This window comes from Castanea sativa, chromosome 9, assembly GCF_040712315.1.
Source record: "Castanea sativa cultivar Marrone di Chiusa Pesio chromosome 9, ASM4071231v1".
NCBI lineage: Eukaryota > Viridiplantae > Streptophyta > Magnoliopsida > Fagales > Fagaceae > Castanea > Castanea sativa.
In genome coordinates this window covers 35,452,260-35,476,039 of record NC_134021.1, presented here as the reverse complement: position 1 = coordinate 35,476,039, position 23,780 = coordinate 35,452,260, and the positions used below count along the sequence as shown (strand labels likewise).

The window sequence follows — 23,780 nt, the reverse complement described above, 5'->3', positions numbered from 1 at the left end:
GATTTGTTGCCATTGCTTCGTCTATCCGTCAATTGGTTGGGGAATTTGTTAAGGGAGTGGGAAAGGATGTCTGAGGTGAGGACGAGTGAGCTCGAGACCGGGCTGTCATCCAGTGACGACCCAGTGGGAGGAGATACCGCCGTCTCTTCCTTCCGAGAGGTCAGGGCTTTCCACGCCCTTAGAGAGGTATGTGGGCTAGATTCTGAGACTTTAGGTAGATTTAGGGAAAGATTTCAGTTCCCGGAGCGGGTTAGGGTTCGTTTGCCAACCAAGGAGGATCGGGCTTGTCATTCTTTCCCTGGGGAGGTCTGTTTTTATGAGTCTTCCTTTATCTGCGGGCTGAGGCTCCCGGTCCATCCCTTTTTTATGGAGTTGTTAGATCGTTACGGCATTGCTCCGGGGCAACTTATGCCTAACTCCTGGAGAATATTGGTCAGCTGTATGGGAATATGGCTGGCCGCTACGGACGGTGGAGAGCTTAGGGTGGACGAGCTCACCTATTTGTACCATCTAAAGGAATCTAAAGAGTTCGGGTATTATGAGTTAGTCCCATGGGAAAAGAGGACTCGGATCGTCCGAAATCTACCCTCGTCTTCAGTGCGGAAATCCCGGTTCTTCTTTGTGTCGGGGGACGATTTTGAAACCCCCTCTGGAGGGGTTTGGGGTGAACTCCCGAGGCTATCTCGTCAATGGAGGACCCCAAACTTAGGTGCGTCATTACTTATCCCCGTCACCCGAGTTTTGTTGAACTTGACTTTCTCCTTTTTTTTTTTTTTAAACTTCTCTGTTCATTGTTTTGCGCAGTAAAAAGGCGCCTTAAGCTCAAGAGTAGATATAAGGAACGTGTGGAGAAGGCGATTGAGTACGCGCGGACAATTGTGGATTGGGACGACCTTGTAGATCCGCGCACTCTCGCGTTCTATTGTCTCGGCCCTGAACCTTCTGCTTTCATCTTGCGTAACCTCAGGATTGAAGGCAAAAAAAGTAAGTTTCGCCTCGTGTATTTCTTTCTCATGTATGTTCCTTTCACATTTTTTTTTATGTTCCTTTCTTGCAGAGATGACGACCAAATTTAACAAAGGTATGTATGACAAGATGAGGGCAAAAAAGGACGAACCTTTATCCCACCTTGGGAAGAAGGTGGTACGCATTACCGGGAAGGGCCCCCCGGTTACTCCTACAGCTTCTGTCACGCATCTCGCATCCGGGACTGACACGACGAGGTCAGCCTCTCCCGCTGCCTCTATCGAGGAGATCCCCACTCCTGCTTCTAAGAAGCAGCGAACTTCAGACAAGGGGAAAGAGAAAGTTGACTCCCGTTCGTCATCAATCTGGGACGACGAGAAAATTGCTGTGGACAGAGCTCGTGAGGTGGTGACGACAGAGGATTTGAGGGTCTTCTCAAGCTCATCAGCAAAGGACCTTGTGGGTCGTCATTTGCACAAGCTGGTCCAGGTAATGTCCTTGTGTCATTTTTGCTTCATATACCCGTTCACTTCTTCCTTTTCCTCCTCCCTTTTTTTTTTTAATCTGACCTCCCTATGTGTTCTACAGGTGTTGGGGGAGAGTATTCATCTTTCCTCTGAGTATTTAGCTCAAGAGGCCAAGGTCGAGTCTGCTTTATCGCAGATATCGGCCTTGGAGATGGACAACTCAAAGCTGAAGAAGGAGCTTATAACCGTCATGGGTGAAGCTAATGCTGCCAAGGAGGGAGGCCGGGAAGATTCAGGATGACCTCGGGGCAGAGCGGCGGAGTTGGTTCTAGAGAAGGACGAACAACTGTACACTCGCGGAGAGGCTGGAAAGGGGTTCTTTGCAAGGGCCATAGAGGGCTTCCAGCAAACTGAAGAGTACAACTTTGTCCTCTTCAGCTGGTACTTCAAGGGATTCGAGTTGCTGCGGAGATACCTAATCAAACACCCCTCTGGAGTAGACTTGGAGATGCTAGATATGGAGGAGGTAGATAAAGAGATGTCTACGTCGTGAGGGCGCGCAGCAATACGCTCCCCCGATGCTAGCACCCCAGCTGAAGTCCCTCCTGCTGATGAAAGAGAGGACGAATGAAAGCTTTTTATAATTTCTGCTTGTGTTGTTTTTTTTTTTTTTTGGTGTGCCCTTTGTATTTTGGGCTTTAATTTGAGAACAATTTTACTCATATTTTGAGAATATTATTTTTGCTTTAAAGTAATTGCTCACTGCTCTTGGTTTTGTGGCTACTTGTTTTGTTTTGCTTAGAATATACATCTCTCTATCTCGTCAGTAATGCACACCTGTCATTACTTAGATTTTTAGGAGACACTTTGTGTCTCGTCGGTAATGTACATCCGTCGGTACAAGATCCCATTACTTAGATATTTTTAGGAGACATTCTTTGTGCCTCGTCAGTAATATACATTCGTTGGTGCGGAATTTTAGTACTTAGATATCTTTCGGAGACATTCTTTGTGCCTCGTCAGTAATATACATCCGTCGGTACGGAATCTTATTACTTAGATATCTTTCGGAGACATTCTTTGTGCCTCGTCAGTAATATACATCCGTCGGTGCGGAATCTTATTACTTAGATATCTTTCGGAGACATTCTTTGTGCCTCGTCAGTAATGTACATCCGTCGGTGCGGAATCTTATTACTTAGATATCTTTCGGAGACATTCTTTTTGTCTCGTCAGTAATGTGGACTGGTCTGTTTGCACGACTGTAGGTAGTGCTTTTATTAATTTCAGAAACATGAATACATTAGCTTGTTACACCTTTTGATGGTACTTATTTAAATGTTCAATGTTCCATGGTCGAGGAAGCTCTTTCCCGTCCATGGTTTCCAGGCGATAGCTGCCCTGCCTGGAGTAATGAGTGACTCAGTAAGGTCCTTCCCATGTTGGGTCGAGCTTTCCTTGGGTGGAGTTTCTGGTTGCTGTCGTCACCTTCCGCAGGACGAGGTCACCAACGTGGAGTCGTCTGAGTCTCACTCTTCTATTGTAGTACTCGGTCATTTTCTTCTGGTATTCTGCTATCCTGTTCGAGGCTCTGTCTCTTACCTCGTCCAGGCAGTCCAGGTTTACTCGTAACTGTTGGTTATTGCTTTCATCGTGGAATGCTTCTCGCTTTGATGCTTGGTTATTCCCACTTCGTAGGGATTACGCCGGTGCCATATGTAAGCTCGAATGGGGTTTCGCCGTTGGAGTTCTTCTTGTGGTTACGCAGGCCAGCGCACGTTGGGCAATTCCTCGGCCGGCACCCTTCGCATCGTCCGGCTTGGTTTTGATCATGCGGAGCAATGTCGATTCGTTACTTCCGTCTGCCCGTTCGCTGTGGATGCCCGGGGGATGAGAACCGATTTTTGATGCCGAGGCCGAGCGAAATCTCTCGAAGCCTTGGTTATCAGCCCGCCCATTGTCCGTGACAATCGTCGAGTGGGATCCCGAACTCCACGGATGATACTTTTCCACACGAAGCTTCGGACTCGTGCTTCGGTGATGGATGCCGTTGCCTCGGCTTCCACCCACTTTGTAAAGTAATCAATTGCGACGAGTAGGAATCTTACCTGTCCTTTCCCCGGGGGTAGCGGCCCGACGATGTCGATTCCCCATTGTGCAAATGGCCACGGGGATGATATGGTCATCAACTTCTCCGCTGGGAGTCGTTGGATGTTCCCAAATCTTTGACACTTGTCGCAATTTTTGACGAGTTGCGCTGCGTCTGTTTGGACGGTTGGCCAGAAGTAACCTGTTCGGATGACTTTGCTCGCCAGGGATCTGGGGCCAGCGTGGTTCCCGCACACTTCTTCGTGTATTTCTTCTAGGATGTACCTGGCTTCGTCCTCGTCGACACACTTCAAGTATGGTAGGGAATAACCTCTTTTGTACAATCGGTCATTCAGAATGGTGAATCTGGTTGCTCTTTGCTTGATTTTACTGGCGTCTTTGGGGTCCTGGGGGAGGTGCCCGTCTTGGAGGAAGGATATGATTGGCGTCATCCAGCTGTTTATTCCCTGGACTGTGAATATCGAGATTTCTTCGATGCTGGGGCGTTCTTGTATCTCCATGGTCAGCTCCGTGCATGCAGGTTCATCTTCTGACGAAGCTATCTTTGCAATCTCGTCTACTTCCATATTCTGGCCTCTCGGGATCTGCATGAACTCCAGTTTGTCGAATTCCCGGGCCAAATGCTTTGCTATCTTGAGGTATTTCTGCATTCTTTCCTCCTTCGCTTCGTACTCCTCCTTGATCTGTGCTACTACTAGCTTCGAGTCACTTTGGACGACCAGGTTTTTTGCTCCGATTGCCTTCCCTAGTCTCGGCCATCGGTATTCCTTCATACTTGGCTTCGTTATTGGTGGCTGGGAACTTGAGTCGAACTCCATACCTGAGTTTTTCTCCGTCGGGAGTTGTTATAACGATCCCTACTCCTCCCCTTCTTCGGGCTAATGATCCGTCAGTCTGGATCGTCCATCGTTCTGCATCGTCTTCCCAATTGTCGTCGTCTTTAGGGGTGAACTTGGCAATGAAATCCGCTAATGCTTGGGCTTTGATGGCAGTTCTGGGAAGGTACTCAATATCAAACTGGCTAAGTTCCACTGCCCACTGAACCATTCTCCCTGCTGCCTCTGGCTTGTTCATGGACTTCCTGATCGGTTGGTCCGTCATTACCAATATTGGGTGCGCCTCGAAGTATGGTCGCAGCTTCCGTAAGGCTACTATCAAGGCGAACGCAATTTTCTCAATCCTGGGGTATTTGGCTTCTGCCCCCTGGAAGGCTTGGCTTACGTAGTAAACTGGCAGCTGTCTCTTGTCTTCTTCCCTGATGAGGGCCGCGCTGACGGCTGATTCTGACGCTGCTAGATATAAGTAGAGGTTTTCCCCTTCTTTTGACGGACTTAGTAGGGGTGGATTGCTTAGGTAGCATTTGAGCTCTTGAAACGCGGCTTCACATTCGTCAGTCCAGGCGAAAGCTTGTTTCAACATCTTAAAAAAGGGGAGGCATTTGTCCGTTGCTTTGGAGACGAACCTATTCAGTGCAGCGATCCTCCCTGTGAGTTTCTGGACATCTTTGACGGACTTCGGTGACGTCATGTCTAGTATTGCTCGCACCTTCTCCGGATTGGCCTCTATCCCTCTTTGAGACACCATGAATCCCAAGAATTTCCCTGATGTTACCCCAAAAACACACTTGCTAGGATTCAACTTCATCTGATATCTCCTGAGGGTGTTGAATGTTTCTTCCAAGTCGTCCAGGTGTGCCAGTTCTTTTTTGCTCTTGACGAGCATGTCGTCCACATATACCTCCATGTTTCTGCCGATTTGCTTGCTGAACATTTTGTTTACTAACCTTTGGTACGTTGCCCCTGCGTTCTTCAGTCCAAAAGGCATTACCTTATAGCAGTAGAGCCCCTGGCTCGTGACGAAGGCGGTTTTCTCTTGATCTTCTTCAGCCATTTTTATTTGGTTGTATCCTGAAAAGGCGTCCATGAACGTCAGGATTTCATGCCCGGCCGTGGAATCCACCAGCTAGTCTATCCTAGGCAAAGGGAAACTATCCTTTGGGCATGCCTTGTTTAAGTCTGTGAAATCTACACACATTCTCCACTTTCCATTTGCTTTCTTCACCAGCACGACGTTGGCAAGCCATTCGGGATAATAGACTTCCCTGATGAAGTCTGCCTGCAATAATTTGTTAACTTCGTCGTTGATCGCCTGGCTTCGTTCGGGGGCAAAGACGCGGCGCCTCTGTTGGACGGGTTTCTTTTCGGGATTTACGTTTAATTTGTGCTGAATCACTTGTCGCGAGATGCCGGGCATATCCTCATGACTCCACGCGAAGACGTCCTGGTTTTTCCTGAGGAATTGAATGAGCTTCGTTCTCATTTCGGGGCTTAGTGCTGTCCCTATCCTCGTCATCTTCGCGACCTCCCCCTCCTCGAGCTCAACGTCTTCCAAAGCCTCTGCTTTGTCTTCTTTCTCTTTTTCTATCGTCCATGTATGGTTCTCCTTTGTGGCCACCACAGCCTGGTAACATTCCCTAGCCAGGACTTGGTCTCCTTTAGCTTCGCCGACTCCGTCCTCAGTTGGGAATTTCACCTTCAAACAATATGTGGACGTGACCGCCTTCCATCTGTTTAACGTAGGTCTACCAATGATTACATTGTACGCTGACGGGCAGTCTACTACCAGAAAGTCCAGCTGACGTGTTTCTTTGCGTGCGGTACGTTCTATCGTGACTTTTTGTTTTACTATACCCCTGGGGGATACTTTGTCCCCGCTTAATCTAACGAGTGGAGAGTCAAAGGGGCGCAGCCTCTTGGGATCAAGTTTCAGTGCTTTGGAAGGTCGGGTACATAATGTACGCAGAATCGCCATTATCTATAAGTATCCTCTTCGTGTTGAATCCCTCGATCGTGAGTGTTATAACCGGGGGTCATTGTGTGGCTGCCTTACTCCTCGCGCATCTTCTTCGTTGAAGGATATGTCATGATGTTCGTCTGCGCGAACGAACGGGCGGCATATGGACGCTATTCACTTGCCTCTGGCATGCTTTCTTGAGGGACTTGCACGACCCTCCCGACGGTGGCCCTCCTGCAATCGTGTGTATTTCTCCAATCACGTCTTGCGGTAGTTGAGGAGTGCTGGCCCCATTCTTTACCGAAGGCCCGCGCTGGCCCTTGCCTTCGTCTTTGAACCTGCTGGGTTCTCCCTTCTTGACATACTTCTGCAATTTTCCTTTTTGTATCAACTCTTCTATCTGTCCTCTTAGGTCTCGGCAATCCTCTGTGTAATGGCCGTGATCCTTGTGGAATCGGCAGTATTTGTTCTTGTCCCGCACGTTAGGGGATGAATGTAAAGGTTTTGGCCACTGAAGGTAATGTTGATCCTGGATATGTGTCAAAATTTTGTCAATAGGCATAATCAGAGGGGTAAATTTTACCGTTCGTGGCGTCTTCTCTTCATTTCGTTTGTCTGCGTCACTTCCTCGACGGTTTGGACGCTCCCTCTTTTGCCCCCTACGTTCGTCTTCGTGCCTTCCCTCTTTTTTTGATCTGCCCTCGTCAATAATGGCTGCCAGTGCGTCCTCGGCATTCATGTATTTTTGCGCTTTCAGGAGCATTTCTGCCATCGTTCGGGGCGGATTCTTTGCCAATGAGACAACGAATTCTCGAGACCTAAGTCCGGCTTTAAATGTCGTCAGCTGCACTTTGTCATCTGCATCGTCCACTTCCAAGGTCTCTCGAGTGAAGCGCTTCACGTACGAGCGCAAGGTCTCCTTTTCACCTTGTTTAATAGTGAGCAGGTGGTCCGCGGGTCTCTTGGGGACGCCCTCCCGACAAAATGGCGGAAAGGCGCTGCTTAGCTGTTCGAAGTTGTCAATAGATGAGGTGGGCAGCCTCGTGAACCATTCCCTACCGGCCCCTTCGGCGTGGTAGGGAAAGAACGACACATTATCTCGTCGGGCGTTGAAGACCCAATGTCGTCTTGAAGGTATTAAGATGGTCTTGGGGATCCTTGAGTCGTCGAAGGGTTCGAGTTGAGGTAGCAGAAACTTTGGTGGCACTGGCCGTTCCAAAACTGCCATGGTAAAGGGTGAATCTGTTGCTCTGACCATTTTATCTAAGCTCCGATCTGTCTTCTCCTTGATGGCATTTTTCAGCTCGTTCATCTCCTTTCTCATCTCATGGAGGAGATCAGAATGTTGTTCCTCCGGAGTGATGGTCCTTCGTCGATTAGTTCTCCCATGGCTATCTCCTTCGTCTTCTTGGACTGCTCTCGATCGGTTCTCCTCCTGCTGAAGCCTTTGCCTTATTTCTTCGTTCTGTCTGGTGAGCTCTTCCACAGTGGCCACAAGGGTTTGAATTTGCTGAGCCAAAGTTGCTGGATCTTGGTTGGACTCCATCTGGATGTTGAAGTTGGTAGGAATTGCGTTTTCGGATCGTAGTGCGAGAACGTCGTTCCCACAGACGGCGCCAAACTGTTGAAGCAGAATATCGTCAGTTGAGGAAGGTTCGTCCAGATGAATGCCAGCCGGTGGGAGTCTGTCCAGACGATCACTATATCATTCCTGCAATAAGACAAGTTTCTTTACTCGGCCACCGGTGTGGTGCCTGCCACAACACCTCCGATGCCAAAGTTAGCCAAAAAAAGAAAATAGAGTTTTTCTAAGGAATTAATTTGTTCTTTATGCAATTGTGTCCCCTATGTGGATGGTGCTTCTCCTTTATATACCTTTTTTTTTGGTGTCTAGCCGTTGCTGCATTAATTCCTGGCTTAATTGTGCTCCTGGCCGAGTAATGGTTCTTTAATATGTTTCCAACGGTCTACCTAGCTGGTGTCGTAACCGCTCGAGGTATTACTGCTGGCATTGAACCATTTTGGTGCCTTTGTCAGTGACGTGGAAATATTTCTATCGTCATGGAGTACAGGTCGTCTGTAGCATTATACCCGTCTGTGAGCCACTCTCGTCATTCCCATCAACTTTGATCCTTATTTTCATCTCAGTGTTGAAAAATGTTGACTTGGATGACAAAATGCTCATTTGACACAATTAAAAAACAGTTAATTGCTATAAAAAAGCCTCATCAACAATTAATAAATAAAATGAAAAGTTGATGAAAAAAATAATAAATAAAATGAATTTTAAAAAACCCTATTTCTCCTTTTATTTTATTTCACTTTCTTGGGAACCAAATACAACATAAACACCTTTATTAAAACCAAGCAAGTTAATTTTGTACTATAGGGTACCTATAGTGGCATTTTTGACAAATACCCTATAGTGGTGTTTTTGACAAACGCCACTAATTAAAACGCTACTATAGGCCCAGTTTTTTGTAGTGTGTTATAGATGAAGTCATTTTTCTGGTGAAAGAAATAATATGTTTCAGTGTTGATAAATATGAGAGTTACCTCTCTCTCTCTCTCTCTCTCTCTCTCTCTCTCTCCATGTATATATAATTAAACATAACAATAGTTTTTTATTTTTTTCACTTACACAAATAGAACTAATAATTCTAATAATATATATACTATATTTCTCTGTTGCCCTAATAGAGTTGAATTGACTTTGGTATGACTAGTATTTAGGATAGGTACAAAATACTATATATTTTTGGCTAAATGTGGGGTTATTGGGACTTGGGCGAACCTAATGTAACCCGCAAGTGGGCTTTGTCAATAACCCTCACTTTCCAAGATTTCTAGTGAAAGACCTCATTTGAGAGAGTATGAGATTTTGTCATATGACACATTCTTTGCAAAGATAATTGAAATACCTGTAAGTGTCACATCAGAGATAAGAACTGTTGGGGATATATTTTTATGTAATTGGCATATCCTTTGACAAAATGCACTTTACTTGTATTTGGGTAAATCTAAGTAGGTTCAAGATGATCATTACAAGTGGTTAAATTGAAGACATGAAGATTACTCAAGAACTGCTCAAGAAAAGTGCAAACTGCAGGTCTCGATACCTCCTAGACAAAAGCTCGATCTGTCGAGATTCATTAAAGCTCGATAGATGTCCTGATCGATCGAGCTTACGGGATTCAGTTTATAGCTAGCAACGTTTTTACTCTAAAAGGCTATTTGTTTATGGGTTTGTATATTCTTATTGGACTTGAAAAGCCCAAGGTTTGTGTAAATCTATTTGGAATAAGAGAGCCCATTAAAGCTCCTATTTAAAGGAGGTGGAAAAAGAAAAACCTAACTCTAGAGAGCTTCATAAGGTTTTCTTTTTGAAACCTAGCCTCCTTCTATAGAAGAAAGAGTTCTTGCTGCGTTTCTTGTACGCCTTTGGGTTTTGTGACCAAGCAAAGTCTCTTGCACCAATATTGAAGATCTTATTGGTGTTTCTATGTGAAACTACTGCAAATTAACTACAACAATCAAAGAGTTGCTGTGGAGTTAGTTATGTACTAGGATTCGTGCAAAGGAGTAAGCCGCGTACTGGGATCCGCGCATCAAATTGGTTAGTCACGTACTTGGGAGCCGTGCATTGAAAGGAGAAATTGTCACTACAGAACAAGTTCAATTGGGTATTGGGGGTAAGGGTTCAACTATAGGTTGGTAAGGTACTTGGGATTCCTTTACTTGTAACCGCTTATTGTGATAATAGTGGAGTTTCGGGAGTGGTGACCTTAAATTCACCTGGTAGGGTTTTTACCGTGTAGGTTTTCCCCATTCGTAAACAAATCATCGTGTCATTTATTTTTCGCTGCATACTTTAGTTTATTGGTGATTTATTTGTGCTATCACACGTTTGCATGTTAATTTGATTAATTAATATCTTGGCTAATTAATTAATTAATCCATCACTAGGGGTCAATACGTTTTTGGCCTATCAAGTGGTATCAGAGCGGGCACACTCTGATTAGGGTTTAATCTTTGTTGTGTGATCCATTAATCCCTGTTGTCATGGAAACTCTTGATTGTTTTGATTTGCATGATCTTGTGTTGAATGATGATGATGATTTTCAAGATGCCTATTGCAAGCTTTATAATATTTGTATGAAATCTCTTGAATATTCTACAAAATTAAAAGCTAACTTTAAAAAGGTCAAGCTTCAAAAAAATGATTTGATTGCAAAATTGGATGAAGCTAATAATTTGAATGAGAATTTTAAAATTCAAATTTCATCTTAGGTGGACAAAATTAAGAGTTTGGAAGAGCAACTAGTTGAATTTAAAACTGAAGTTGAAAAATTAGTGTCAAACTTGTTGTTGAGCCTAACTCAAAAGAAAAAGATTTTTGTATTTCTCCATTTAAAAGGAATAATGAAGAGTTGAAGGCTAATATTGCTAGGATAGACAAAGGTAAACAATCTGATGCTAACGCTGAAGTTTCTAAACCTATGTTTAAAACTCCTCCTACGTTGAATAAAAATTCTCAATTTGTCCCCACTTGTCATCATAATATTGTTGGTCATATTAGGTCAGATTGTCCTAAGTTGAGGTCTCTGTCAACCTCTAAGGTTAAACCTCCTTCTAGGAAACTGAGTAGCTCTAAAACTGCTTATGCTTGTCACCATTGTGGTGCTTCAGGTCACACTCGTCCTAATTGTTTCAAGTTGTTTCCTCATAAGAGAGTGTCCAATAGGTCTCATCCTTTGTCTAAAGGGTCTGTACCTATTCTTGGTGAGTTATGAAAAGTTTTGAGTTTTTTAACTCAATTTCAGGGGAATTCTAATTCCTCTATGTCCTTTGGTAGTCATACTAAGACACGTGCCTTTTCATCTTCACTACCAAAGACTCGTGCTGTGTGGGTGAGAAAGGACTCTAAGACTTAATTGTCTTTTCTGTTTGTCCTCTGCTTTAATTCTTTCTATCTGTAGTAGGACTTTCTTTGCTTGATTTCTTATCTGCTTTTGAAATCATGCTTTCATGCATATGCATTCTTCTATCATGCCTTCATGCATTTGCATTTTTCTTTCATGCTTTCATTATTGTTTGTCTGTTTTTGTTTGGTTGTTGAGTTTTTATTTTGTTTTGTTTTCAAAATAAAAATTAAGAAAAATTGAAAAATACAAAAACAGTGTGTGTATGTGTACATCGATTCTTGTGAACCTTAAAATGGTCATTGAAACAGAGTTTTCTAAACTTTGTATCTCTTGTAGCTTAGATGAGCATTCTTATGCACAACTAAGAAAGTGAGCTTTGTGGCTCTTTGTTTGTGATGAGTAAGGTTAAGTAATCTTTTGTACTTAACACTCGTATCACTCTTTTTGACAGATATGACTAGAAAATTCTAAGAAAAAGGCATAAATAACCATCTCACCATTGTTACTCACCAATCATGTAATGACATCTGTATGCTTTGGCATAGCAAAAGTGCAATGTCAATGACATCTGTATGCTTCGACATAGCAAAAGTACAATGCCAAAATCTTAATATAATTGGGTATTTCTTTTCTCTCATTCGTATACTCATGCATGATTTTCTTAATAAAAAGAAAATATGCAAAAAAAATAAAAGCAAAAAGATAAAAAAAAAAAGCTTTAAATATGATTGCAAGCATGTTTTCTAGGAGATGTGGGAGTTATAGGATGTATCTTGAATGTGATAGTCCCCATCAAACAGTTATGATTGTGTGTGAGTTAAAGTAATTTTCTCATATCTCAAATCGTCATAACATAGAGACATTTATGCAATCTTGCGATAATTTCACACACAACACACAATATTTTTTGCTATTTTTGATACATGTGCAGGTACAATGTGATTTGGCCATTACAAGGTTTACATTTGTTGATGTATACTCACTAAACTGTCTTGACTTGTTTTTGAAATATAAAATTGGTTAGACTTATTTAGTGTGTGTGAGCTTTTTTTTTAGAGCTAATTTCTTAACTCTTTGTTGAGTGAGAGATGATTTTGAGAGGTTAAAATGTTAGTTGGATCATTGGCTGAGTTACATGTTTGATTGCATTCATATCTATGTTTTTCTCTTCCTTTGAAAAACTGGTTTTATAACATCTCGACAGCTCCCGACACCTCTCAATACTTGGCTTATCTTTCGAGCTCTTCAGTTGCATCTTATCACAATCTCGACACCTCTCGATAGCTAGGTGGATCAATCGAGATATCTCCTATCTCCTCGATAGATCCTCGACACTTTCTCAATCCATCGAGGTTGGGTCGATAGCTTCTTGACACCTCTAGATCGATCGAGATACCCTTGCATGCATTTCTTTTTCTTTTTTTTTTGCATTTTTTTTCCTTTATGTTCATAGCATCTTATTTTTCTTTTTCTTGCAGGTCTATGGTTGCTTGTTCTCCTCGTTCCCTCTGTATCTGTTTTTTGTCTATCTCTAGTCAAGTCTTTTGGCTTTTTATGCCATTTGACAATCGTATCAACAAGGGAGAGAAATTTGAGAATTGAATGTCATTCCTTAGGGGGAGTAATAGACTTAGGGGGAGAACTTCATGTTAAAGGGAAGAAAGCTTTTGATATAACTAACTTAGGGGGAGAGTTAGTTTGATACACATTGATATTGATATATTTTTATGATGTATATCTTTTGGTTTTGTAAACATTTTTACATACATGATGCTCATCAAGTGGTATATGTGATGATGTATGTGTTTCACTCTTTATCTCACATGTGTTGTTTCTTTTTTCTTTTTATACACATATTTCTTATTTATTTAACTTGTCATTGTTTTCCACATGATACCTTGATGTGTTTTGTTTAGTGCCTTTTAGGAAAGACAAGTTAAAGTCAAGTCAAGATTCCGAACTTTCTTCTTGCGGCAACTTCCAAGGTTCAAATCTAGGACATTCAATGTACTCCTGTGGTTTTGTCACGGATTGCCAAAGGAAGAGATTGTTGGGGACATATTTTTATGTAATTGACATATCCTTTGATAAAACGCACTTTACTTGTATTTGGGTAAATCTAAGTAGGTTCAAGATGATCATTATAAGTGGTTAAATTGAAGACATGAAGATTACTCAAGAATTGCTCAAGAAAAGTGCAAACTGTAAGTCTCGATACCTCCTCGACAGAAGCTCGATCTGTCGAGATCATTAAAGCTCGACAGATATCCCAATCGATTGAGCTTACGGGATTCAGTTTATAGCCAGAAACATTTTTACTCTAAAAGGCTATTTGTTTATGGGTTTGTATAATTCTTATTGAATTAGGAAAGCCCAAGGTTTGTGTAAATCTATTTGGAATAGTAGAGCCCTTTAAAGCTCCTATTTAAAGGAGGTGGAAAAAGAAAAATCTATTCTAGAGAGCGTCATAAGGTTTTCTTTTTGAAACCCTAGCCTCCTTCTATAAAAGAAAGAGTTCTTGCTGCGTTTCTTATACGCCTTTGGGTTTTGTGACCAAGCAAAGTCTTTTGCACTAATATTGAAGATCTTATTGGTGTTTCTATGTAAAGCTGTTCCAAATCAACTACAACAATCAAAAGGTTGCTATGGAGTTAGTCACGTACTGAGATTCGTGCAAAGGAGTAAGCCGCGTACTGGGATCCGCGCATCAAATTGGTTAGTCACGTACTTGGGAGCCGTGCATTGAAAGGAGAAATTGTCACTACAGAACAAGTCCAATTGGGTATTGGGGTAAGAGTTCAATTGTAGGTTGGTAAGGTACTTGGGATTCCTTTACTTGTAACCGCTTGTTATGATAATAGTAGAGTTTCAGGAGTGGTGACCTTAAATTCACTCGGTGGGGTTTTTACCGTGTAGGTTTTCCTCATTCGTAAACAAACTATCGTGTCATTTATTTTCCACTGCATACTTTAGTTTATTAGTGATTTATTTGTGCTACCACACGTTTGCATGTTAATTTGATTAATTAATAACTTGGCTAGTTAATCAATTAATCCATCACTAAGGGTCAATACGTTTTTGGCCTATCAAGAACAAATTAAATATTGAATTTTTGTTTTATTTGGTTTAGTATTTCAAGATTTTTTTAACTAAAAAATAAATATTCATTTTTTCTTTTAGTTCAATGTTTCAGTACTCTTTACATTTGAATTTACCATTTTCACCTCTTGCACATCTACTCCTTTATATATACCTATCTATAGCCCTTCATGTCCTCTCATGTCAAATACACAGTTACATACAAACCAAAAACAATGTCATTTGCCTTTAATCTTTCAACGACACTTACCTATCTCCAAAATTACTATCCTATCTAATTCAAACTTGTATGAGTTGGCTACAACCAAAGAAGAGGGCACACATTTTATATTGAGTGACATCAACAATTACGATTTTAATGTTAAGATTGGACGTTATGGACTTATGGGTTTTGTAAAGACTATGATTGACTGTAGGTGTTTGGGATGTGTATTTTGTTTTAGAATTAAGGAAAAAGAGGAAAACACATTTTATATAACTTTTATTTTACAATATTCCTCTAAAGTTGCTTTGAAAAAAAAAAAGAATTTCTCATTACTTGAACTGAATAATTATAGTAGATAATATATATTACTCACATATCTGTCATTATCATGCTAAACAAATATCAAGATGATTAAAATTATTTTCTCTATAAATTTTTTAAAATTATCAAAATCATGGTTTTATTATGCTTTATAAGCAAACTAAAAACATGACTAGAATTGGATATTAAATAATTTTTTTACTAAGGTAACATTTGGCATACGATACACAAGAATAGAGTCCATGCTACCAATTTTTTGGTTTTCTAAGATTATACCTCATTTCATACATGTGAAGTATCCGTTTGGTATGATAAATTTTGCCAGCTTATTTTTGCTACTATTTATGGGCACCACTACACTTTTTGATACTATTCATAAGTCCCATTGTATTGTTTTAATTAACTTTTACCTTTATTTACAATACTTCCAACAAAAAATTTTCAGTTTCAGCAAAATAAACGGATTCTAAACAGATCCTAAATGTTCCAATAATGCTGCATACACAAATAATTTCACAATGTTTTTTTTACAAATTTTGAGGTGATAGGTTATGACTAATATAATTTCATATAGAAACAAAATTGATATGACTTTATCATATATTAATCGTTAGCTATCACTTAAGCTATTGTGAAATTTTTTGTGATCTCCACTTATCAAAATTGTTCAAGCAATACATGGAACATGTATGGTTTATGAGAGTTTATAAAGTGATCTTATAGAGGTTTTCCTTTGTAAAAAAGTCTAGGCACAACTTTTGCCACAACTCTTGAGTGGTTGACTATGCTGGTAAAGAAAAGGTGGTGGATTTATTACCACTCATAGTCAACGACACGTTAAGTTATGGTAAATGGTGTGCTTCCAGCAGAATTATTTACTTTGACTAGTTTTGATTTATGCTGCAATAGGACAACTTTTTTGTAGTTAACATGCAAAAGAAGTGTGAGAGAGGGAGAGAGAAGGAGGGACCTATTATGTCTAGGCTAGCCATCTGCATCACAAACATTAGCATTAAGGACATCGCTTAAGGGCTGTTCCCAGTTGAATAAGACTTAGCCATTGAAAAAAACATAGAAGAGAAATGTAGTCTAAGAGCTTGGATTGAAAGCAATTATGCTTCCAACACAATTTTTATAGAGAGAGATGCTTTGTGCTTGAGATTGAGATTTTTGAGTGACTATAGCTAGTCAAGCACTCCATGGAAATGGATGGTTTAATAGTTAAATGTCACCATAATTTAACCAGTCAAGCACTCCATGGAAATTTGGTAACACAAAATTATCTACGGCAACCTAGTGCATCACTTAAAGCTCGTCTAACTAGTTGGTATTTTGGACTTTGTCTTTCATCTAGAAAATGTTAGGCTTCTCTATCTTGCGATTTGAGAATGTTTATATACTGAAATGACCTATCTCATTATAACCGGTTGCCTTTCTACGAGGTCATTACAGGTAAAAGAAGCTCTAATATTAGTTCTTGTGTGATAGTTGCAATAGGATTTGAAATTTACAGCATTTACTCTATGGTGATTGTTCATTCTCATGATGTCAAGAAGCCAACAAGTTTCTTTTTAGCATAGGTAGAAATCCACATCCCTTGTACAATAATAAGAGATTTTACTGTGTTTAGTAAGGAATCATTTGAACATTTCTTCTTGTTCTGTGTTATGATCCTAGTGTTCCACATGGATTAAGTGTAAGCTTAACCTTGTGTTTATAAGTTCTTTGGCACCCTCTCCTTGCAAGCTGGTTTTCAAGGGTGAGTTCTACTCATAGGTTCCTATCACTATGCCCTTTTGCCAAAGCTATTTGGTGGGGTTCTCAGCTTAATTTAAGAACAGAACAACTGCAGCAAAGCTCACTGCAACACTGGCTGGAGAGAGACATTATTGAGCCTCCAAGTAGGAGAAGCACTCGAATCATAATCATCCCCCTTTGGACCATTTGGCAACAAAGAAATATACAGATACATGAGCACAAGGAAGTGAGTGCTTTATCAACTTTACTAACCATTTAATCCATGGTGGACAGGGGTGATACTGCCCATTTAATCAATGGTGGACAGGTGTGATACAGCATTTGAAGGCTCCCAGCAACCAAGAACCAGCCAAGCCACAAATGCAGCAGTAGGCTGTGACACTTATGGACACCAATGAAATTGGTAAATTCTGATTAAAATAGAAAGGATAAAAGCAAAATCCAGCAACAGAGCATTATCAAGAGCTAAAACAGCCCAACTAGACAGAGCCATCATCCTCTTACAAAGCAAAGGTTTTAAAGACATGCTTTTCAGAAGGAAGAAATGGAGATGACAAGTCACAAGATTTTGGAGGACATTGTTAACCTTGTTAGACCATCTCTAGGACAAGGAATTCTTGTTCAGTCATTTTGCAAGATGCTACTAAATTATCTAAGATAGCAGCAAGAAACTATCCAATCTGCAACTGGAATGTGTAAATTTAATGTTTTGGTTTTCTCCAATAGTATATATAAAACAAAAATGATAAAGTTTAGTTTTCTATATCAAAAGCAATACTTTCATGCCTAGAACAAGCCGAAAGAAAACACAACAAACCGGATTCATTTATTCAAAAGTACATTAAAACAAAAAAAAACAAAACAAAACAAAAATTTCTGGCAGCTTAATGACTTGTCCATATGAATTTCAAAAAGACGTCTGCCTTGCTAGAAACCCCAACTTGCTAATTTTCGCATTTGGAAGAGCTGTTCACCTGTCAAGTAAAACTAAACTCTCCACAAAATTAGGTGTGTAAATCATATATTCAGGCATTGGAATATTTAGAATTTCCTCATTTAAACTCTCAGGGTCGAATAAAAAGCTCTGATAAGGGGTAAACCTTTCGACCAAAAGTTCCCCATTGATGGTGCAGCTAAAGAACTCTGCAACCTGTTTCATTGGTACACTTTTTCTAGCCCATGACTCAACCACACCATACTCCTTCATCACCCATATGTAGCATATGTCACTCATCTCAGCTAGATGTTCACCAAAAACAATCAAAGCCAACGATCCCTTGAACATTGCAAGGCGTTCAAAATGCTTAACAATTCCTTCTAAGTAATTTTGAGGCAGCAATATCTCACGGAATCTCTCATCATTGATGTCAAAGGACAAGATAAACTTATGGTCCCCTGAAAATGCTATAAAATGCAAAGCTCCATTAAAACATAATCGGGTTGGCAAATATACCTGATCAACTGATCCATTGGGTCTAGAATCAGAGGCACTAAATGACTCCACCGAAATTACAGCCTTTCTCCACGAATCAGTACTCAGTGTGTAAATCTCGGCCTCAGCAGGTTTTCGTGTCACTTGTTGTATAGCAAACGTAACTCTCAGAATCTTGTAGTCATTGTTTTGAGGATGATACCCAAATCCAGAAATGGCTCTATCAGAAGGACGAGTAGCTAGAAGCTTCTTTAACTTTCTAATGCTTGGGTTCCACAAATACAAAGAGTGTCTAAGATCTTCTTCATCAGAGTCATCATTTTTAGCAGCAAGACAGAACATGCCGTTACAGAAGCCAATTATGAGGTTGCTAGGAAAGGGAATTTCAAACCTTGAAATCTGGGTCAACGTGCGGTTGGTATTGTAAACAAACGTGGTCCATTCTTTGGAAGGTGTAGGATCCAGGAAATTTCTTAGTGGTGTGAATAACAGATAACCATTGTTGTTGATGTTGGATAATGAACACGCTAGATCGAGGTGTTTTGCAATGAAAATGGGGTTTGTGATAGTGGAATTCCAAGATTGAGAAACGCACCTGAATCGGATTAAGGATTTCACTGGCAGCCGAGTCAGGATGTCGAATACCACGTTGTCAGGGAGAAGCTTGGACGACAGGGACAACATCTCCGTAGATCGAGACATCTGTTGTTGGTCCGTTTGATGACTTATCTTCAAAGTTCAAAGCAAAATCTGGGGTTTCTGAATTCTGATGGGTTCTGAAAAATATACCTGTTTTATTTACAAATGGGCAAATAAACGTGTCTTTTTCCAAGTTTCATAGAATCTAACGTACGCTTACATTTTGGGTTACAGTTACATTTTTTGTTACAGTTAGTTGAATTGATAAAAAAATTTGTCAACAAATAAAAGATTTTTTTTTTCTTTTCTTTGTGGTGTACTATTGATAAATTCGTCTAACGACTTCATTTAATTTAATTAAGAAAGTAATGTAGATAATAGAGAGATTGTAAATTACCCCAAATATAAAAAAGGAGAATTTTTTTTTTTTCATCTTAAAATTGTATTTCACCAAATAATGAGTGATATCTGGTTTTTGGCTAAAATTGTATATTTGGGATCCTTTTATTTTGGTTCTCTGTTTTGGCTTCTTTCATTTTAGTCTCTAAATTTTCTAAGACAAACTCTATTTCATCTTGTTTAGCTAGGTCACCATTGTTTCATTTTGGTCATTTTAAATATTTAGTTAATTATCTTTTGAGAATGGATAATTAATTGAAATTTAAAATCATCAATTTAAAATTTGTAATTATAAAAAAAAATCAGAAAATCAAAGAAAAATCGGGATAAATTTATTTATTTATATATATATATATTTTAAATGTCAAAATGCTTATCAAAACTTTGACCTCAAGATAGTATGCCAATAGACACTTCATTGTTTTATATGATTTTGTGTATTTACAATTTGTTAATACTATATGGATGCTTAAATAATCACTTACTTTACTTTTTTTTTTTTTTTTGATTCACTAACTTTATAACAAAAATTATTCCAACATGATAACAATAAACAGTAACAAACCCTCTGTATTTTCTAATTATTAAATTATATAAAATTATATTATATTTATACTATATAAGATGTAAAACTTAATGGGTAAATTTTTTCTTTTTAATTTTTTACCCTATAAACTTTTCCATCTCATATAGGTGCCTTTGCTATTACACTAGATCTCAATCTCGCGTAATGACTGAGATTATGAACACTTATATTTTTTTTCTTTAATTTAAAACCATCATTTGGAGGTGTTCATGGTGCAGTTTTGAGCCATTTTTAGCACTACAAAGTGCGGTGCTGTTTGGCCAAAACAATTTCCACACCTCACTACAGTTTTGTAGTCACATGTGCTATTTGGTGCGGCGTACAAAGTGTGGTTTGGTCGGTTTTAGGTTGGTATATTTTTTAAGATGTCATGGTCAATTACTAGTATATAATAAAGAGTGTCTACTCATAACTCACAAAAACTCACCTTTTACTCTTAGAGTTTGAGAATGATCTGTAGTCGGTGTTGTTGTTTGGTTTTGGGATAGACTGTTCTATGTTGTTATTTGGTTTTGGACTAGGTTGATCTGTCATCTGGGTGTACGAAATTTAAGTTAGCGATGTGTAAAAATATTTTCAAATCAAGGGGTTCAAACCCCTTAACATGATATAGCGCCACCCCTAGCATCTCCTCTCCCCCTATCTCCCACCATCTAAACATAAAACACAAGTAAAGGATCACGGGTGTTTTATGCAAAACAATATTAATTACCAAGGGATTCAAGATCTAGTTTTGATGTTGGGCTTTCTTGGGACCTTCGTAGGTTACTTTTTTTTTTTTTACGTCAACTATTATTGAGTCTTAAACTTTTGCTTTTTTGGTTAGAAAGTTTGTGGTTTAGTTTTGGGCAAAACTACATTATTGGTCCTTAAAATTTACCCTGTGAGCGCAATCGGTCCCTCAAGTTTTAAGTGTGCAATATTGGTCCCTTATGTTTAACATGCCATAAATAATTTTTTTTTTTTTTTTGGTAAGAAGAGAGTAATTAGCATTGAAATTGTAAAAGAGGAGATGAGAAACCCATTTAAATTTAGCCAAGTTTTAAAAATGAGTATTGTTAGTCTTTTTATTATCTGCCATTAATGTTTTGTCTATGTGGCTAACGGAATAATGATGTGGCATTTTTTAATTGAAGTGACATTTTTATTAAAATATTACAAAAATGAATTTACAAGTTAAGAACAACTTGACTAGGTTCCCAGATCAAATATTTTAACATGGATATCATTAAGATTTGATTTTGGAAGGCAGTGGTACTATAGTGATGGCAACAGAGATGAAGGCAGCACTGTGGCAGTTGTAGACACTCGATTTTGTACTCATAATTTAATTTTGGAAGATGACTAAAATGACCATTTCAAATACCCAAATATCATAGTTGCATTACATGCATTAAATCATTCATTGCATATCATAAAAATGATCTTGAGATTCTAACAGTCGCGACAGTATGTCCCATTCCCAAATTGTACCGTCGGATTGAAAGATATCATAAGATCAAATGTTCACGGTTTGCATGCATTGTCTAGGGGTGAAACCGATCACATATGATTAATTAAAATTAATTCTGATTGGTTAAACAATTAAAATTAATTAAATAATTTTTGATTGGTTATTGGGTTTTGTCAAAAACAAGCTTGGTTGCATAAGAATAAAATGGATAAGTAGATAATAAGGGAATTGTTGATAATTAAGTTTTTTTTTTTTTATAAATATTTATCTATCAAATTATTATTATTTTGAATACTTGATTATCAAAGTAAAAGGGATCAATTTTAGAATACGAGTTAAAAATATGTCCCGGTGCAATTCCCAACTCTGAAAATCCCTAAAAAAGAGTCCAAATTGAACCAAAATTGGGAATTGGACTCAGCACTTGAGATGGCCAATTAGCACTCTAGGAGTGCCGATCGGCACATGGCAAGTGCCGATTGGCACAACTTCAAGGCTTAGCCTAGAAATGCTCTGACGGATCCATTTCAATTTTTTAGGTATAAGGACGCAACCCAATTCATATCTGATCCAATCCAGCTTATTTTTCAAGCATCCAACCTCTATATATAAGGGAGGCCTCCCAACATTCAAGACCCCTTTTTCTAACTTCTGTGCTCCCCTTACGTTAAAGACGTTTTGGAAGCTTTGGCTTTAAGAATGTCTTTTCCGTAAGTGAACATATTTTAGATCTAAGAGAGGTCGAACTTCTTAGATTTCTAAAAAATTCCCTCATCAAATAGTACATTCACGCAAGTGTTTCTTGAATCTCACCCTTTTTTTTTATTCTTTTCTTTCCTATCTAATATATATGTTATGTTCATCACATATTTTCATTGATGTATGTTTGATTTTACTCATTGCCCATAAAATCTTGTTCATATTTTTTTTTTTTGCCATGTTCACATGCTTAATTCAATTCTTAATAGTTGATTAACAAAGTTTAAGATTTGATTCTTCTTTAAATTTCGAGATTTACAATAAACAACTAAGAACATTTTTTTAAAGAAAAAAGAAAAAAGAAAAAAAATCAGATCTGTATTTTCATTAAATACAGATCTGAAAATTTTCTACATACAAAACTTATCTGTATTTTCATTAAATACAAATCTGAAGTTTTATTTGCATATAAAAACTTATATGTATTTTCATTAAATACAGATCTGAAATTTTTTGGCATACAAAACTGATCTGTATTTTCATTAAATATAGAACTGAATTTTTTCTGCATATAAAAATTGATCTGTATTTTCATTAAATACAGATTTAAAATTTTTTTGCATATAAAAACTGATCTATATTTTCATTAAATATAGATCTAAAATTTTTCTGCATATAAAAACAGATCAGTATTTTCATTAAATACAAATCTGAAATTTTTCTGCATATACAAGCAGATCTGTATTTTCATTAACTACAGAATTGGAATTTTTCTACATATAAAAACAGAATTGTATTTTCATTAAATACAGATTTGAAATTTTTCTGCATATAAAAATAGATCTGTATTTTCATTAAATATAGATTAGAAGTTTTTTTGCATATAAAAACTTATCTGTATTTTTCACTAAAATACAGATCTGAACCTTTTTTATAATCAAAAAATGTTTTCTTCAATGTAAAATATCCCCAATTTTTGTGTTTCTTCTTAAATAAAATTGTAGATTTCGAATTTTTAAAGAATGAATTAATCTTAAATTTGGAAATTTCAATATGTCATTGTAATGTATCATTCAAATGGGTATATAAATGGTTACTTTGTGTCTAGAAGGCCAGACTCCGTCTCGCCAGAATGGGTGCTTAACACTTTCCCATTCTGTAATCTAGCTCCCGAATCTAGAATTTTGTTCGAAGGATAGTGCGTTATATATATATATATATTATATTATAATATAGGAAACAAAGTTTTGTAATTTTTTATTAGATTGTAATCTAGGAAACAAAGCCATGTAAACTTCATTTTATCAAATTGTAATTCATTCAAATTAATGAGAGGTTGTATTATTCAAGTATATACCTTGTGTATTTTTTTTTCTTTTTTCTTATTTTTTGTAAAAAAAAAATAAGTGGCGACTTCACATATAATCCTGAAAAGGGAAGGTGCTGATGCCTCACCCATTTTCTGAGAGCACCCAAGTTTTTCCGGTCTCTCACAATGGTAACTCCACTAGGGATGTCAAGGGCTAAACTTCACATTAAGCTTTAAATGACCAATTAAATACCCTTGTTTTTGTATGGTGTTTTGTTTGTTTGGATGCTTATGTCTTGTGTTGTTGGTATAATATCTTATTTGAAAATGCCATGTTGCTTGTTAAAATCTTTCCCTAACTGTCATAGTGTGTGCCATCAAACAACAAATGGTGGTAGTAACCATGGATCACTAGTCTTCATTAGATTTGGGTACCCAGTGGTGAACTCACCAACTCATAACTCAAAGTTACTAGATCATTTCTTGTTGACTAAAAAGAATAGACCGTGCCGTTTGGACCAACGTAATGTTCATTACATTACAAGTTGGGAGGTGTAACATCCTAATTATGGGAAACAATAAAACAACAAACCCACCCTTCAATGTAATGACTTAGAACC

The 23,780-nt window shown here is 38.5% G+C and overlaps 4 protein-coding genes across 4 annotated transcripts; all 4 read right to left on the bottom strand.

Moving 5' to 3' along the window:
• Window positions 1-1,761: 1,761 nt before the first annotated feature.
• LOC142609122 (uncharacterized) lies at window positions 1,762-4,192 on the bottom strand. Its single transcript, XM_075780748.1, has 2 exons — window positions 3,542-4,192; window positions 1,762-1,908 (listed from the first exon to the last, which is right to left on the bottom strand). The coding sequence occupies exons 1-2, from the start codon at window positions 4,190-4,192 to the stop codon at window positions 1,762-1,764; spliced, it is 798 nt and encodes a 265-aa protein (XP_075636863.1).
• A 1,312-nt stretch (window positions 4,193-5,504) lies between these two features.
• LOC142609121 (uncharacterized) lies at window positions 5,505-6,353 on the bottom strand. Its single transcript, XM_075780747.1, has one exon. The coding sequence runs from the start codon at window positions 6,351-6,353 to the stop codon at window positions 5,505-5,507; it is 849 nt and encodes a 282-aa protein (XP_075636862.1).
• A 109-nt stretch (window positions 6,354-6,462) lies between these two features.
• LOC142609120 (uncharacterized) lies at window positions 6,463-7,881 on the bottom strand. Its single transcript, XM_075780745.1, has one exon. The coding sequence runs from the start codon at window positions 7,879-7,881 to the stop codon at window positions 6,463-6,465; it is 1,419 nt and encodes a 472-aa protein (XP_075636860.1).
• Window positions 7,882-17,445: 9,564 nt separating this feature from the next.
• Window positions 17,446-18,904, bottom strand: LOC142609975 (F-box protein At3g07870-like). Its single transcript, XM_075781697.1, has one exon. The coding sequence runs from the start codon at window positions 18,775-18,777 to the stop codon at window positions 17,614-17,616; it is 1,164 nt and encodes a 387-aa protein (XP_075637812.1). The 5' UTR covers window positions 18,778-18,904; the 3' UTR covers window positions 17,446-17,613.
• Window positions 18,905-23,780: the final 4,876 nt, after the last annotated feature.

Coding starts and splice junctions, on each gene's coding strand:
- LOC142609975 (XM_075781697.1), bottom strand. CDS start 18,777: ATGTCTCGATCTACGGAGATGTTGTCCCTGTCGTCCAAGCTTCTCCCT.
- LOC142609121 (XM_075780747.1), bottom strand. CDS start 6,353: ATGGCGATTCTGCGTACATTATGTACCCGACCTTCCAAAGCACTGAAA.
- LOC142609122 (XM_075780748.1), bottom strand. CDS start 4,192: ATGCAGAAATACCTCAAGATAGCAAAGCATTTGGCCCGGGAATTCGAC. Junction 1,909..3,541: donor TACCCCCGGGGAAAGGACAG/GTAAGATTCCTA, acceptor GTGTTTGATTAG/GTATCTCCGCAGCAACTCGA.
- LOC142609120 (XM_075780745.1), bottom strand. CDS start 7,881: ATGGAGTCCAACCAAGATCCAGCAACTTTGGCTCAGCAAATTCAAACC.